This window comes from Antedon mediterranea, chromosome 8 (assembly GCF_964355755.1).
Source record: "Antedon mediterranea chromosome 8, ecAntMedi1.1, whole genome shotgun sequence".
Lineage (NCBI taxonomy): Eukaryota > Metazoa > Echinodermata > Crinoidea > Comatulida > Antedonidae > Antedon > Antedon mediterranea.
In genome coordinates, this window is record NC_092677.1 from 23,525,754 (window position 1) to 23,543,562 (window position 17,809).

The window sequence follows — 17,809 nt, forward strand, 5'->3', positions numbered from 1 at the left end:
ATCACATAAAAAGTAACAAATACATTTTGAAATTGATGATTTTACAGATGTTTTTCTCGCACACATACTGTTTGCGAATTTTGCATGACTAGCCTACAGTACAGTAGGCCTACCCAATGTTCAATGTTTTTGTTTCTATGGAACGTCAAAAAAGCAAAAATTATATAGAGGGCTGAAAACTCTGTGGAGTCCATCTACAGTGTGGATGGAACAATGTAAAATTAAAATTGTAATGATAATAGTATAATCATGCTAGTACGAAGAAATAAATACTCGCAAATAAACTTTAATTTAAAAATCATGATAATAAGTTTTTTTTTCGTTTTTTTTTTCGTTTTCTTTCTGTTTTTATACTTTTTCTATTATTGTTGCTCTTTTGGCGCTCCATAGAAACAAAAACATTGAGCATGGGAGGAGTTACAGTATACAAAGAAACATGTCTGTAAAATCATCAATTTAAAGGATTTATTTATTTGTTTTTATGTGTTTCTCCTTCTGAAAGTACTTATAAGTCCTAATTTTAAAGTGTGGTATTCAGGATAAAGTCAACAAATTTGGAGTCAAAATACAAGAAAGGCAGGTGCGAAAGAAAAACATCCTCTGAACCAACACAATTGGAGTAATATACATTTACTCAACGGGCGAAAATAATGTGAGTTTATCTATGTTTTGCGGTAGTATTTAATTATATTTATGGTAATAAATGAAACCTACTATGTTTAAAATTATGTATGGATAAACAAGTATTGTTTTTAAGCTGTAGTATATCTTTGTATTTGTAATCTTAGGTCTTGGGTCTTAGCTTTCGTGATCTTAGGTCTTAGGGGGTCTTAGCTTTCGTGGTCTTAGGTTTTGTGACACCCGTGGTTCACTATGTCAATGGATAAAGGACAGAGTTCCTACTGTATATTTGGCCCCCGACATAAGTGCTGCTTTTTATAGTCCTTAAGGTCCGTTTATACTACAAACAATAACAAATTATGATAAATTGATAAACACGCATTTTTCTTAGAGAAAACAAGATATTAGAAAGACAAAAAAAATCCAATCAAATGACATCGTGATCAATATAAATCATTGCATGATCACATTATTATTGCTCCTACTGATCATGTCGTCATTTGATTGGACTTGTGAAAATAATATTTTCACCAAAGACGGAATATGGTTATCTTACAGTTCTAGAGTTTTTTATTTCTCTTGTTTTCTGTAAGAACTTATCATTGATTGTTATCATCCTACTATAATGGGCTATTAGTCAAATAGTGTTTTTATTTGTCTATTAGTCAAATAGTGTTTTTATTTGTCTGTTAGTCAAATAGTGTTTTTATTTGTCTGTTAGTCAAATAGTGTTTTTATTTGTCTGTTAGTCAAATAGTGTTTTTATTTGTCTGTTTAGTCAAATAGTGTTTTTATTTGTCTATTAGTCAAATAGTGTTTTTATTTGTCTGTTAGTCAAATAGTGTTTTTATTTGTCTGTTAGTCAAATAGTGTTTTTATTTGTCTTTATGCAAACGAGGACATCTGTGATTGGAGCTAACAATAACACGAGACTTTTCCCTGCAGGTTCTTTACAATGCCTGATAAGACAATACCTGTTTTTGTTTCACAGTCACAAGTATAAAAGATGTTCTATATTTTTGTATAACTTTGAAATCGGTTCAAATTTTATTAAGTGGCATGAAGCAAGTATGCAATAATAATTTGAAGCATACCCTTAATATTTTAGTGTACTTTATTTAGGCTAATCTAAAAAAAAAATATACATAAAAAAAAAAGATTGTAAAACCCAAAACTTTTCATTGAAAATCTATGTGATATCATAAATGATCAAGTACGCACCACACTGCACAGTTATCAAGAAGCTCATTGCCTGGATTTTTTAAGAGTTCTTTTATCTTCAGAGGGAAAAATGCGAGCAAAGAAGTGAGCCCGCTTTTACTGCTGGTCTCTGGTTTAACTTATGTATTTAGGCACATGTAGCCAAGGATTACCAATAGTAAATTATTCACTGTCCTACATATCAGATAGGTAGTAATCCCACTGACACAGGCGCTATTTTGTTAACCGGTTCACCGGGGTAAGCCCCTACTCATCTCGAATGATGCATATAGGTAAACTGTGTACACCGTATCTAAAAAGAATTGTTCCACCACCAGAAATAGGTGGTATTGTTGGCTCTTTAAGTACAATAAACGCCGTCACTGCCTTAAAACTGCTTAGCCATTTGACACATTTGAAAAGGGTACTTAGGAAAAGGGGGGTTTGTTTGAATCTTACGAACCTCTCCGGCTATGAGGTTAGGTATAGGTTTATCGTTTCAAGTTAGATGTAAATAAACTTATTTCTGTAGGTATTTTCAATTATTTTAAAAGTGGAACTCCAGTCGAGTGGGCAATGCGCTAAATCTTTAAAAGTGTTGTGGTACTTGTTTGATCATTTATGGTAAATTGTTGCAATGTGAACAGACTACTGTACTGCTATTATAAGTATGTGCAAAAAATTGTAAATAAAGACATGCCAAGGCTTTTATATACTGGTAAATGAATACATCTGCAAAATGGCTATACACATATTGGTTACCTTTGGAATACAGAGCAGAGATTTGAAGAGAGTTCCACAAGCAAACTGAACAAAGCAGAAAAGAAGTCTTGTATAAGTAGTAGTGCGAGCTACAGATGCAAATTAACTAGATTAAACTAGTAAAAACTTGTTTGTAGCATTAGAAAACAACAAAGGCCATGTTTAAGCTGTAGTGGTATAGATGTTGCTGAACTGACCAAATGATAAACTAGTTGAAACCAGTCTAAACTAGCATAAAACAACACAAAACAATGATGACTGATGCACTTTGTTAAATCTAGATAGGACCATTAGTGCTAAAGCTTACCTGAGTGATGTCATCCGAATGCGATTCTTTGTAGGCTCCTAAGATATTTGTTGAACGACAATCCCTGCAAAAACAAACATACCAAAACAATTAGAAAAAAACAACATGAAACGAAATATTCAACAATTAAAACAAAAACAGGACAGAAAGTGGTGTTTTCATTGAAGGGAAAAAATAACTAAATGTGAATTAGCAGAAAACTGATAGACATAATTCAAGGACTCTGGTTATATCTATCAATATGAATAAAATTCCTATCAAATACATTTTATAACATAACATAGTTTTCATAAAAGATAGCAGGCATGCAAATAACAACTTTCTCTTTGACTACTAATTCCTTAAGGGTCATCAGCAAATGGCGCTCATTCATCGGGACCAGTAACTCCCTACTCTTCCAAAGACTAGCTGGGTCCTTTTGTGCACGTAAGCCAGGTGTGTACACTGGACCTTCAGTTTTAGGTCCTTTTCTGTTCTATCATCAGAACTATGGTCGAGGAGAGCCTTGAGCCTGCTGATTTTGTGGCTATGGTTTACAAGGGCACTCCCCCTTAACAGCTCAGCTGTCGACTTGACTTATTTTACTGTACTGTACTACTTGAAAAAAATTTTTCCAGACTTTTAAAACTACTGTATACAAAAAGATTAGTGGAAACCACCTACAGTACTATGACATGACTTGGATTGAAAACTCATGGTACAGTACTACATTAGTAAACGACACTAATGACACGAAAGTCATGTATCAATGATCCCTCTCTGTTTAATACCATTTTCAAGCTTGACAACATTCTGTAATTTCCTTTCCAGAATGAAAGAGTTTATTACCAAATGTCAACTTATTTCAAATTAAAAGCAATGTCCAAGCCGCCTTCCAAAAAGTCAATCATCCTAAACCATGTATCTAAAAGCTACTATAGTGGTTTATAATTATATTTAATTGACTGGTAGAACAATGAATAATATAAAGTTGCCCAAGAAGTAGTAGGACTAAAAAATCATTGACATCAAATGAACCACTGAGAAGTTACATCAATGATCTTACTTGTTGCTACAAAATAAATCCCACAATCCATCCTGTGCCATTAAGCAGTCAGAAGAACTTGTGGCTTTGTCAAGAAAATAAACATGTTGCAGCCAATGGCGTCATCAAATAGAACCGCTGACAGCTGTTGTCATGCAAGTTATCAACGATTGTCAGAAGCAAAAAGCCCATGTTTCTAATAAACAACTTTTTTTCAATAAACAAATTGGAGTTAGATCATCAACTTAAAAACATTAAGTTCATACAATGTTGACACTAAAAATAGTAAGATGCAGCGTTGTCAGAAGTTAGTATTAACCTATAAGGAGGTTTCGCAACTTTACTAATACGATAATGAAAACAGATACATCAAAAATTTGTTTAGCTTTCATATTTGTTTTGACGAATATCATTTTAAGTCTATTTTATTGTTAACTTTTGCATTATAATTATATTAAGAATGACTATACGATTGTACAATAATCATAGATAATTTATAAAAGATAGTTATAATTATCAAGTTGTATATTAATGTTGTTTTAACTTACCAGAACATTAGGTATGCATCTTCTCCAACTTTTTCTGTTCCTGCACAGATGACAGAGTCGGTACAATTTACATCAAAACTTGTAAAAACATTCCCTTCATAACCTGAAAAGTAAAAAGAACCAGTTATATTTATTGAATTTATTTTTCAGAGTTTTTAAGTTGCTATAAATAATTTCTGTAAATATTAGTAGATAAATTTCATCACATCAAAAAGTTATTCTGCCCATGTGCATTGTAGACATGACAGCAAAAGTATTTTAATATTTGAATGAAAACTGTGGAAGCAGGCTTTCTCTTCTTGTTCGTCATTGATTTGTCATTGGTTTTTCATAAATTAAGGCCAAATTATAATTTTGGGTAGATTGTATTTTAGTAGTATTTTTCTTAATTTCCTGTTGTCCATAGTTAAACCGATTTTCCACTAGGCGAATTTGTTCGCGCGAATCTAACGTTTCGAAGAGAAAACAATCGCCTACTTTTTTTCCACTACATGAGCGAATAGCTGCGACGTTCATATTCCTCGCATGGTTGCTGAGCATTTCGATTCGCATGAGTGCTCATGAAAGCGTCATAGTTCATTTCCTGAGCTCTGATTGGTTGCGCAATATTTCGCTTCGCAAAAAGTAGAAACAATTCGAACTACTAAATTTCGGTGAACCGAAAAATCAAAGGAACTAGAATTCGTCGAAGAAGGGAGTATGACAGACAGAAACTCGAATATGCATGCGCATAGCATGACGCTTTCGATTCGCGCGAACAAATTTGCCTAGTGGAAAATAGGCTTTAAACATTAACGTTTCCGTAATCTAGATTTCAATATTTTAGTTTCTAGTATAGTAGTATATGATTTAAGAGACAAGGAAATTTAACAACAAATATTGACTACAGCTATGAGTCATCTGTATTTACTTCTATTCCATCTATCAATAGCAAAGATGCAAATGGAAAAAATAAGTGCTGAGATTATTTGGACAAAATGTCTGATTCACTGAAAGTCATAAATTGAATAAAATGTATCCTGTGTGTGTGTTAATCTAAGAGCTGTAGAAACTAATAGTATAATTTTAATGCATTATTTATTTAAAAGAAATGCAAGAATAAACCACCCACAACCAAGTATACGTTTTCCAGATTGCATTATTAATAATTACAGTTGAAGAAGATTAATTAATTATTACTAAAGTTGAAAAATAAGGGCAACTATAAGACCATAACATTACATAATTTGAACGTTATTTCTTCAGTATCTGATAAACAACAAATTAATGACAACATGTAGGAGGTAGAAGATTGAGTAGGAAGCAAAAGTTACATTCATGTCTGAAATGAGACAGATACTACGAGTACGAGTCATATAAAACATTAACTCTGTACTAAATGTTTGCAGAAATCGGTTAATAGAATCTATCTATCTCGAACTTCAGACCTTGCCTGCTGATGCCCATATGCAAAACATGTAAATCAGATTTAACGAGGAACCTAGAGGGAAATTTGAACCTATCAACATAAATGGCGGATGGTTTGATGTTGGGTTGTCTCCACAACATTAGAAATATGCCCAATTTATATACTATTTAGATTCGTATAATTTATAACTACTATACCGCACTTATTTGATTAAACGTCCTGGGACGTTACTCCTTGGTAGGGTTTTTAGAAGCCCAATACAAAATACAACACAACAATTAATATTAGGAAGCGATAAAATACAGTAAAAATTGTATCAAAATGCTTGGTAATTTGTAGATCATGTATTAAGTCTAAAAAGTGATCCATTCCAACAAGCAACCCACTCTAACGAGTGGTCCATTCTAACAAGCGGTTTATTCTAACAAGCAGTCTGTTCTAACAAGCAGCCCATTCTAAAATAAAAGGTGGACCATTGTAACTAGTTTAACAAATGGCCTATCTATATTAACAAAATAAAAATACAAACAAGCTTAAACTTTTTTTTTTCTGCCAAATGCATTTCACATTGTCCAATAGATTTAAATTGAAATAAACTGTTTGTAAAATTTTGTCGATCAATATTGTTGTATGTGTCAGCTTAATCGCTCAATTTAACCACTGTGATTTTACTTTTTCTCTACATTTTCGTGGAAATAACTGTTTTGTTTCATTGGTTTGTTAAAAAAATCTGCTGGTTTATAGGACAATAAACCATGTATTTTTTTTTATGAATATTCCAAGAATTGGAAGTTTAGTTTCTTAAATCGTAGGGCCTGTTTTTGCTGCCAAGAAATAATCCATTAATAATAGTTAATTGATTAAAACTGAAGAATTTTATATTAACACAGTGGCACATTCCTATGAGCAGCCTACTATAATTATTTGCCAGCAAAAAGAGGACCAATAGAACTGTACATAATTGATTAAAAACATGCACGCCAATAACTGATTTCCCCCTTTTCTTGAACACACTGACAATATGACAATTGCTGGCCTACAAATATTCTGTATGACAAAAATCCCCCTCAACCCCACCAAGAACAAATCCCCCTCAACCCCACCAAGAACAAATCCCCCTCAACCCCACCAAGAACAAATCCCCCTCAACCCCACCAAGAACAAATCCCCCTCAACCCCACCAAGAACAAATCCCCCTCAACCCTACCAAGAAGAAATCCCCCTCAACCCCTACCAAGAAGAAATCCCCCTCAACCCCTACCAAGAAGAAATCCCCCTCAACCCCTACCAAGAAGAAATCCCCCTCAACCCCACCAAGAACAAATCCCCCTCAACCCCACCAAGAACAAATCCCCCTCAACCCCACCAAGAACAAATCTCCCTCAACCCCACCAAGAACAAATCTCCCTCAACCCCACCAAGAACAAATCTCCCTCAACCCCACCAAGAACAAATCCCCCTCAACCCCACCAAGAACAAATCCCCCTCAACCCCACCAAGAACAAATCCCCCTCAACCCCACCAAGAACAAATCCCCCTCAACCCCACCAAGAACAAATCCCCCTCAACCCCACCAAGAACAAATCCCCCTCAACCCCACCAAGAACAAATCTCCCTCAACCCCACCAAGAACAAATCTCCCTCAACCCCACCAAGAACAAATCCCCCTCAACCCCACCAAGAACAAATCCCCCTCAACCCCACCAAGAACAAATCCCCCTCAACCCCACCAAGAACAAATCCCCCTCAACCCCACCAAGAACAAATCCCCCTCAACCCCACCAAGAACAAATCCCCCTCAACCCCACCAAGAACAAATCCCCCTCAACCCCACCAAGAACAAATCCCCCTCAACCCCACCAAGAACAAATCCCCCTCAACCCCACCAAGAACAAATCCCCCTCAACCCCACCAAGAACAAATCCCCCTCAACCCCACCAAGAACAAATCCCCCTCAACCCCACCAAGAACAAATCCCCCTCAACCCCACCAAGAACAAATCCCCCTCAACCCCACCAAGAACAAATCCCCCTCAACCCCACCAAGAACAAATCCCCCTCAACCCCACCAAGAACAAATCCCCCTCAACCCCACCAAGAACAAATCCCCCTCAACCCCACCAAGAACAAATCCCCCTCAACCCCTACCAAGAACAAATCCCCCTCAACCCCTACCAAGAACAAATCCCCCTCAACCCCTACCAAGAACAAATCCCCCTCAACCCCTACCAAGAACAAATCCCCCTCAACCCCTACCAAGAACAAATCCCCCTCAACCCCTACCAAGAACAAATCCCCCTCAACCCCTACCAAGAACAAATCCCCCTCAACCCCTACCAAGAACAAATCCCCCTCAACCCCTACCAAGAACAAATCCCCCTCAACCCCTACCAAGAACAAATCCCCCTCAACCCCTACCAAGAACAAATCCCCCTCAACCCCACCAAGAACAAATCCCCCTCAACCCCACCAAGAACAAATCCCCCTCAACCCCACCAAGAACAAATCCCCCTCAACCCCACCAAGAACAAATCCCCCTCAACCCCACCAAGAACAAATCCCCCTCAACCCCACCAAGAACAAATCCCCCTCAACCCCACCAAGAACCAATCCCCCTCAACCCCACCAAGAACCAATCCCCCTCAACCCCACCAAGAACAAATCCCCCTCAACCCCACCAAGAACAAATCCCCCTCAACCCCACCAAGAACAAATCCCCCTCAACCCCACCAAGAACAAATCTCCCTCAACCCCACCAAGAACAAATCTCCCTCAACCCCACCAAGAACAAATCTCCCTCAACCCCACCAAGAACAAATCCCCCTCAACCCCACCAAGAACAAATCCCCCTCAACCCCACCAAGAACAAATCCCCCTCAACCCCACCAAGAACAAATCCCCCTCAACCCCACCAAGAACAAATCCCCCTCAACCCCACCAAGAACAAATCCCCCTCAACCCCACCAAGAACAAATCCCCCTCAACCCCACCAAGAACAAATCCCCCTCAACCCCACCAAGAACAAATCCCCCTCAACCCCACCAAGAACAAATCCCCCTCAACCCCACCAAGAACAAATCCCCCTCAACCCCACCAAGAACAAATCCCCCTCAACCCCACCAAGAACAAATCCCCCTCAACCCCACCAAGAACAAATCCCCCTCAACCCCACCAAGAACAAATCCCCCTCAACCCCACCAAGAACAAATCCCCCTCAACCCCACCAAGAACAAATCCCCCTCAACCCCACCAAGAACAAATCCCCCTCAACCCCACCAAGAACAAATCCCCCTCAACCCCACCAAGAACAAATCCCCCTCAACCCCACCAAGAACAAATCCCCCTCAACCCCACCAAGAACAAATCCCCCTCAACCCCACCAAGAACAAATCCCCCTCAACCCCACCAAGAACAAATCCCCCTCAACCCCACCAAGAACAAATCCCCCTCAACCCCACCAAGAACAAATCCCCCTCAACCCCACCAAGAACAAATCCCCCTCAACCCCACCAAGAACAAATCCCCCTCAACCCCACCAAGAACAAATCCCCCTCAACCCCACCAAGAACAAATCTCCCTCAACCCCACCAAGAACAAATCTCCCTCAACCCCACCAAGAACAAATCTCCCTCAACCCCACCAAGAACAAATCCCCCTCAACCCCACCAAGAACAAATCCCCCTCAACCCCACCAAGAACAAATCCCCCTCAACCCCACCAAGAACAAATTCCCCTCAACCCCACCAAGAACAAATCCCCCTCAACCCCACCAAGAACAAATCCCCCTCAACCCCACCAAGAACAAATCCCCCTCAACCCCACCAAGAACAAATCCCCCTCAACCCCACCAAGAACAAATTCGACTATTTTTTAAATAAAACAATTCAAACAGCAACAATAGTTGGTTACATAATATCTAAATACAGTAATATAATGTGGCTGGCAAGTCCACGGTCTAGCCTTTGGCTATCTATTTAGAAAAATGAAGAAAATAATAAAAAATAAAAAAAACAGAGCTAGAATAATATATTCAATTTTGACAGAAAAGTTAAAAATATAGTATTATGGGCAAGTAAAGTATGAAAAATCAAATTTACATAAAGCCGTAAAATAAATGAGATATTTCACGAATGTTCAAAGTATGCTTTAAGTCTGATTGCTAGATCAGTTGAATCCATTTCAATTTATGTACAGTTTGTTGCAAAATTCATCAAGCCAAAAGAAAATCCCTCATTTATTAGAATTTGGAGAATTTACAAATCCAACAATGAATTACACACAAATGTTATTATAGAACTTTATACATGTTAAAACTTTGTATTCTAAGAAAAATATATATTTGCTGTATAAACATTTAAGGTGTTATAAATGGCTTTCATTGGACTATAGAAATGTTCAGAAAGTCTGAAGCCTTGAAGTACAGTTCAAGCCCTGGAAAGATGTTGTATTAACTTACTTCAAGTTTAATTACTACAGACAATGTATTCCAAATAAGTTTCAGGAGTGCTACTTCCACATTGAGATATGTACTAGAAAACTAGTGTAAAGCTCTGTCTGCAATATCAAACTAGTTTGACAAAAAAGTGTGATGTGCCCAAATATGGTAGTGATATACTCAAATATGGTAGTGATATGACATCATCATGTTCATATATGGACACATCACGTTTTTTTTTGTCAAATAAAGTTTGATAGTGTAGACAGCTTTATGTAGATGGCATTACAATTTTTTACATCAAAGCTCACATATTTTATCATTTCAAGTTAATAATTACATAACTTTACATCATACGTCTGAAAATACTATTAGAGCAGAAACACCCAATACTATAGTTTAAATTATTTAGTTAAGTATTTAACAATACTTAACTTCATCATGTTAATAAAGTAACATTAAAGATAATAATATTGTATGGAAATTTTTTATTTTTAAAATGTTTTTTTTTTAATAATGCCATTTTAATGTCACATACGGTAATAGTTATTCACTTTGACTGACCAAATACTGGATCCACAGAAACAAAATATACAATTACTAGCTATGTACGCTGTTCTTAACAATTCGGATATAAATACATAGACCCTTAAGCAATTCTTACGAGTTGTCAATTTAACAGACACTTTTAAAAATCTTGTATCGTCCTAGTTCTGTAGTTTGAATAAGAAACTGAATCTGTAGCCTAATGAATAGGTCTATATATTTTTAAACAATGTACATATTTTGTAATTTAATGCAATAAGTAATTCATGTTTTGGTGTCATGTTAAACGAATGAAAGTATAATGAAGATTTATATTCAAAATGCTTTTTAGCTTAAATTAAAAAGCTATTTTATGCAGAATACCGAATAATGAAGCTGTTAAAACACAAGTTTATAATACTTTAGTTACAGTCTTCTAATAATAAGCACTAAGTATGACCTTTAAATTACAATTTCTTCTCCTCAAAAACTTATTTTGATCGTTTTCACACAAAATTAATCCAGTCAATAGAACTGAACTTTAAGTTTTGCAATGAAATGGTAATTTCTCGCGCTGTAGTATAGTAAGATATTAAACATAGTCCTATCATCGAACTTATCAACTTTAATGATGTATTGTCCCCCTGCAAAAATAATTAAACATTTTTTGTTGAATATACCATTTTAATGTTCCATATTAGTTATCCACTTTGACCAAAAATTGGATTGAAAAAAATGTATTTACCTGAAAAACTGTAATTTAAAGCAAAACATAGTCAAATTTGCTGCCAGCCAATTGGTTTTTGGTTGAATTTTAACTAGTTTACTTTGTCTTTTTCGTTTTTTATCTACGGAAGTGATTAACTTTATTAAAAATACAAAATAACCCATTGAAATTACTCTTTATTTTTCTGGATGCGGGGGGGACAATACAGTACATCTTTAAACAAAATCAAATTTGTTTACAAATAATCACTAAAATTCAGCTTGTCTTAGAAAACAGATAAAAACATCAAAAAATTTAGATTCAGATGGTGACAAATAAAAAAACAGGTATGAGAATGTTGAGATACAGATGATTGAAATTCAAAAACATAGGTTAATAATGACAAGTTAATGGTAGGATAGGGAAATAAGTATCACCTCTAGCCTACGTAAAAGATGCAAGTCGTTGGTATTGTCTTTTATAATTTACAGATTTCAGACAACACGATAAAACTGTATGTGCTACAAATATGATGGAAGTATAAAAAAAAGTGTCAAATTTACGTCATAAAAAGACAGAAACAATAGCTGGTATTAAAATTAATTAAAGGGGACATGAACCACTGCAAAAACAAGGAAATTATTATTATAAGCACTAATATTTTTTCTATAATAAAAAATTATTGTGAGATGTTGATATGAAATAGGGGACACTGCTTCACAACTAGCAAAGCTACCCCTAGAAATTCTTTTTCCTTTTCCTCTTTTTCTTAATTAATTTTGTAATGTATTTTAAACTGTGTATTAATACTTTGTATGTAGTTAAGTTCTTCTGGGGCCCCAGACATTTCATGTTATGGTGACTATGGTTGCTTATGGGTCCCAGGACATGATGTCAAATAAATAAATGAAATGAAATCCCACTAAACATTAGTCATTGCTAGATGAAGATTTGTTAAAACGTTGCACACGTATGTATCTAATTACTGGTTTTAATGTCAAGAATTGCATACAGATGATCAAGGATAAGCAATTACTTATAGAAACCGAGCCATGGGGTTTATTCCTCTAAAAATTCTATGAACATGTGTGTACCTGGTCATGACAATGCCATTTCAAAATAAGGGGTTTGGATCTTGTCGTTTCTACATCCTTGACGACTGTTGTTGTTGTCAAGCACCTTCAAAGGGTTTTATTTTATGTAGAAGACAATATAAAAAAAAGAAAGGTCCAATTACTACCTCAAGAATGATCCAAATGACATCACAGATAGCAACCAATCATTCAGAACTTTAATCAAAACATATTTTGATAGATGACCAATTTTATAATGCTCCATATTACAATTTTCTATAAATTATACATTATACAAGAATAAAAATCTTAAATTTGGCTATATATCAACTGAAAGGAACTAACTACACAAGAACGCTTATAGAACTGAATAGAGCGAATGCTTATGGAACTGAATAGAGCAAACGAATGGAGGAAATGACTGGAAGAACTGAATGGAGCAACTGAATGGAGAAACTGAACAGAGCAACTGAATTGAGAAACTACTAGAAGAACAGAGCAATTGAATTGAAGAACTGAACAGAGCAACTTAACGGAGGAACTGACTGGAGCAACTGAACAGAGCAACTGAATGGAGCAACTAAATGGAGCAACTGAATGGAGGAACTAACTGGAGCAACTGAATTGAGGAACTGACTGAAAGAACTGACTGGAGAAACTGAATGGAGGAACTGAGCAAATGAATGGAGGAACTGAACAGAGCAACTGAACGGAGGAACTGACTGGAGCAACTGAACAGGGCAACTGAACGAAGGAACTGACTGGAGCAACTGAACAGAGCAACTGAATGGAGCAACTGAACCGAGGAACTGACTGGAGCAACTGAAAGGAGTAACTGACTAGAGCAAATAAACAAAGCAATTGAATGGAGGAACTGAATTGAGAAACTGAATAGAGGAACTGAACAGAGCAATATTTCAAGCATCAGAGACAGTGAAAGGGAAAATCTAATGAGAGTTATACAGTATATACACCTGTCTTGATGTGACTGGTAGATTGTTACAAATCACTTCATAGTAATAACAAATCTATACATAGCATGTGCTGCTGCAAGTGTGGCTCATTAATTATCTATAAACACCTAAACGATACATGCTAGGATACTAATTATTCAATTATGAATAAAGGCTCTACATCACTCATTCATCAACAAATAACGATCATTTTTGCCTTTGGTCTGCTTCTGCAAACTGACCAAAGACATACATTATATAGTTCAACTTGGATGCAATGAAATCAATGTAAGAAAATGCCCTTTCAACAGTTTCCTCATCCCTGCAAAAATACATACATATTTCACAGTCATAGAATTTGAATTCAGGTGTAACAAACAGTTACTTTAGAAGAATGAAAGTAATTAGACAGATTAACTTCTAGAGGGCCAATTATAGAGTCATACAGTATTTGACTCAGTTGATATGCTTCTTGGTTTATGATTTTTTGTTTCTTTTATGCATCTTTTAGGTATCAATGAGTCACATGAATTGGCCTGCTAGAGCTGAGTTTGCCTAACACTAACAGCTTGTCGTTTGTCTAAAAAAAGTTTGTGTTTAGGTGTTAGGAAAATGTCAAGGCATCTAATTTCAGATTTTATGATAGGTTTGATAAAAAAATAAATTTTTTCTATTTTCAGACACTGCAAAAAGAGCAATATAAACATTGAATTTGATTATCTCACAATGACCCCTCAAAAGTAAGAGGTTTAGAGTAAACAAAATATAGTTATCAGTATCTGACATGGTCCATCTAGTAAAATCTTTTAGAATCAGGAAATATAGTACGAAATACACATGCTGTAGAATGATAATGAATAAAAATGTGACATAATCCCTACAGGGATTATATTGACAATTCTAAAGACACAAAAACACACCGATGAAATGTTTGGCGAGATGTCACTACTTTGTATGTCGCACAGAAGACCTGAATCAAATGACTCTTGCAAGAAAACAAAAATCGATAAAAAGTGGCATTGACTGATCATGTGACATGAAAACGATGCCTGCCAGACATAATCGTTGTAGGCATCATTGATCCAGCAGCAGAATGGCCAAAGCATCAACAACTAAGTGCAAAATCAATGTATCAGATTTCAATTTTTTTTTACTACGCCTTATTCCAATTCACATGCTATTTATGGAATCAAATCAATATTACGGACCTCAGTGTCTACCCAGCTGGCGTCCCTAGAGATTACAGGGTGAGAAATCAAATAAGATTAGAGAAGATTTCTATAGACCAAAGATGCAACCACTCACTCATAACTAGATCAATCAACATCAATCAATAATCTTTTTGTTGTAATTGCATATTAGTGGATCACAACCAAAATTAAAACCTGTTTACGCAATTCTCATTCAAATTTATTTACTCAATAAATTTGAATATACGTCCAAAATGTTTTCCTTAAGGTGTAAACAAACCATTCCCCCACTTCATAATTTTTACAGAATATTGCAAAAATTTAAATAGATGATGGCTTACATCATTATTACTGCAGAGTACTTAAACTACGTGTTAAACTACATGCTTTTCGATCACCAAGTAAGAGCAACAGATGAAGTCATGTCACCGAAAGCTTAACTCCCATCACCCCGTGCTGGCCACATGCTCTTAACTCTGTGAGGCACGAATCAACAAATTATAATTTATATCATAATTTACCAAACCAGACATATTCCCCACTATAATTTTACATCCATACAACTTTCATATTATTGTGGTCCGAAGAACTAGGATAACATTGTGTGTTGCTTCTTAGTATGTTCAGATTCATATCATTGTCGATTGAAACAAACTTACATCCTCTCAACTTTGTTTACACAGAGAAGGGGAAAACCCTGTTGCAAAACACACCCCCTCACCGATTTATTATAAAGAGTGGGTAATAAAATAAATAAAAGACAAAATTAAAGCTTTTTTAACAACAACATCAAATGGTTTCTTCGAGCTTAAACAAATCATAAACATAAAGTATAAAAATAACATTTCAATTTATAGAAGTTCAAAATATTTCAGATCAGTAAACTCATCTCTCAAATGTTAAAAAATAAGTATAAACCACAAATTCTGACCCAAATTGCAAAATATAAAACAATATCAACATTATTATTACACATAAACAGTTCTAAACTAATATTTGATGACAGACGGTTATGTATTGCATCAATGTATTTTTTATAAATGCTTGTGGAACTGAGCATTTAGTTGCGTTGATATTAACACTGACGCCTAATCACAAAGTTATGCAGTTAACGAATATGGCATCTGTAAGTTCATCATTCACGTGAACAACAAACTTTTAATACAAAAAAAGGTGCAGTTTAACAGGAACATTTTAGGTCTAACACTATCTTTTATAAAATAATATTTATCGTTCATCTTGTATTGGAAATAGTCCTTCCCGTCCATAGTGCTTGTATACACTCACACTCCTGTAACACTTTTGGCTACTGTATAGGCTTGCTTTGACAAATCCGTTTGAAACTCACTAATATTCCAAATTATTTTGTTGGGCGGATAAGAGAACAACGCAAGATATAGGTAAAGAATCATAATTCAAGACAGCTGGCTCTGCCTGTCCTTCAGATTGAACAGTAAGCTGTTGGTCCAATGTGATTTAAACGAGTGTCTATGTTAGGTGGTGATTCGTTACTGTGTCTGACTGTGTGTGGGCCTGTATTATTGTTGACATTATAATAAGTATTGTACAGTGGTAGAGAAAGATGTATGCCCTGACAAGGGATTTCATGAATGCGAACAGTTTGTGGGGTATATTACCAACCAAAAAGTTTTTAAAAAATGCAAAAAATTGATGAAACCAATCAATTCCCATTTGTTTTGGATGTACTGAAATCCAAATATTTATTTAGTTAAGATATGAATTATTGTCATATTTTTCTCATCCCACCATCTCTTCTCCTCGTATTATACTCCCTGTTGAGAAGTAGAAAGAAAACATGAAAGATCAACAGCAAGCCAGCCATAATTACTATGTTTATGTTTAAAAAAAACACTGTTTATGTTTGAAGGAGATAAATTTAATTGAGATAATCACTACAAAAACCATTTCAAATGTCACATAAACATCAAAAAAGTCTTTTAAGTAACACCGTTAAAGTGCTTTTGATGATTGCAATTGGATAGAGTGCATGATTTCTGCCTCGGCATAGTAGCAGAATTCAACAAGAAAACATCTATTTTAGCTTTTAACATTTGAAACATTTTCATCTTAACAAAATAATAGCCTGCAGATCACGGGCATCGGCAAGGAGAAGATGTTGTAAAAAATCAAAGTATTTAATGATGTGTTTCTTTATTAAATATTATTGATAAGACACTGGGGCTTTTTCATTAATTGGTTACTGAATCCGTCTGAATACTTATGGAATAAAGTAAATATGTATAAATATTCACTAGGCAATTTAAAAAAAAAAAACGAAATAAAATAAATATTAAGCCTAACATTAAAATAATAATTTAATAAACAATAAATGAAAACATTCCACGAGGCAGATCTAAGGTCTCTCTATAGGGACATCCAGAATTGAATTAAAGTACAACAAAATCATCACCTAAACATCTAATACCAAGTTATATCCAGTTAAACTAGCGTTGAAATTATGAATTTGCAATGCCTACTAAATAAAAAAAACAAATTTAAATATTGTCATAATAAGATCTTCTCTATCTATACTTAAAATAGATTTAAACCACTACTGATGCAAGACCACACACTGGTGAAAAACTTTTATAAAAATAATCTATTTAATTTCTAATAGTAATTTACAAGATCTTGTGGTATTTGTGAATTTATATAATTTATGCTTGAGACATCGTCACTGAGGCATGTTTCGGCAAATTCTCTGGGACAGTGTGGTAGTGTCGAGTACTGTAAAGCTTGCTTCTCACTTGCACGTGTCATAATGACGTAGGGACAACGCAAGTGATTCATCACATTATGATTGTGTTGAGCTTAAATCCTTGAGTTACGTCAAAGTGAGAACAAAGCTTACCGTAATAAATACAGTAGGTAGATTTTAAAAAGTATGTACAAAAACTTGTAAAACTATTAGTATTATACAAAAAATGTTTACCATGTTTACTGTACTTAAGTTATGTATTGTTTGAAGATTTGCATGGCGAAATCAAATGTTGATATAAAGTTTGCGGTACACCACGTATATTAGTTCCGAAAAGAA

General features: G+C 35.2%; 1 protein-coding gene across 4 annotated transcripts in view; it reads right to left on the reverse strand.

Annotated features, from left to right (window-relative positions):
• The window catches only part of LOC140056924 (WD repeat-containing protein 89-like), a 72,500-nt gene that overhangs the window by 23,705 nt on the left and 30,986 nt on the right, over positions 1-17,809 (reverse strand). For 2 of the 4 annotated variants that reach the window (XM_072102450.1, XM_072102449.1), the window contains exons 6-8: positions 4,463-4,565; positions 2,891-2,954; positions 2,584-2,628 (exon numbers count right to left, since the gene is read on the reverse strand). In XM_072102450.1, the coding sequence (XP_071958551.1) occupies positions 2,584-2,628; positions 2,891-2,954; positions 4,463-4,565 (212 nt within the window). The remainder of the gene's footprint in view (positions 1-2,583; positions 2,629-2,890; positions 2,955-4,462; positions 4,566-17,809) is intronic. The other 2 variants (XM_072102452.1, XM_072102451.1) reach the window with 1 other exon arrangement.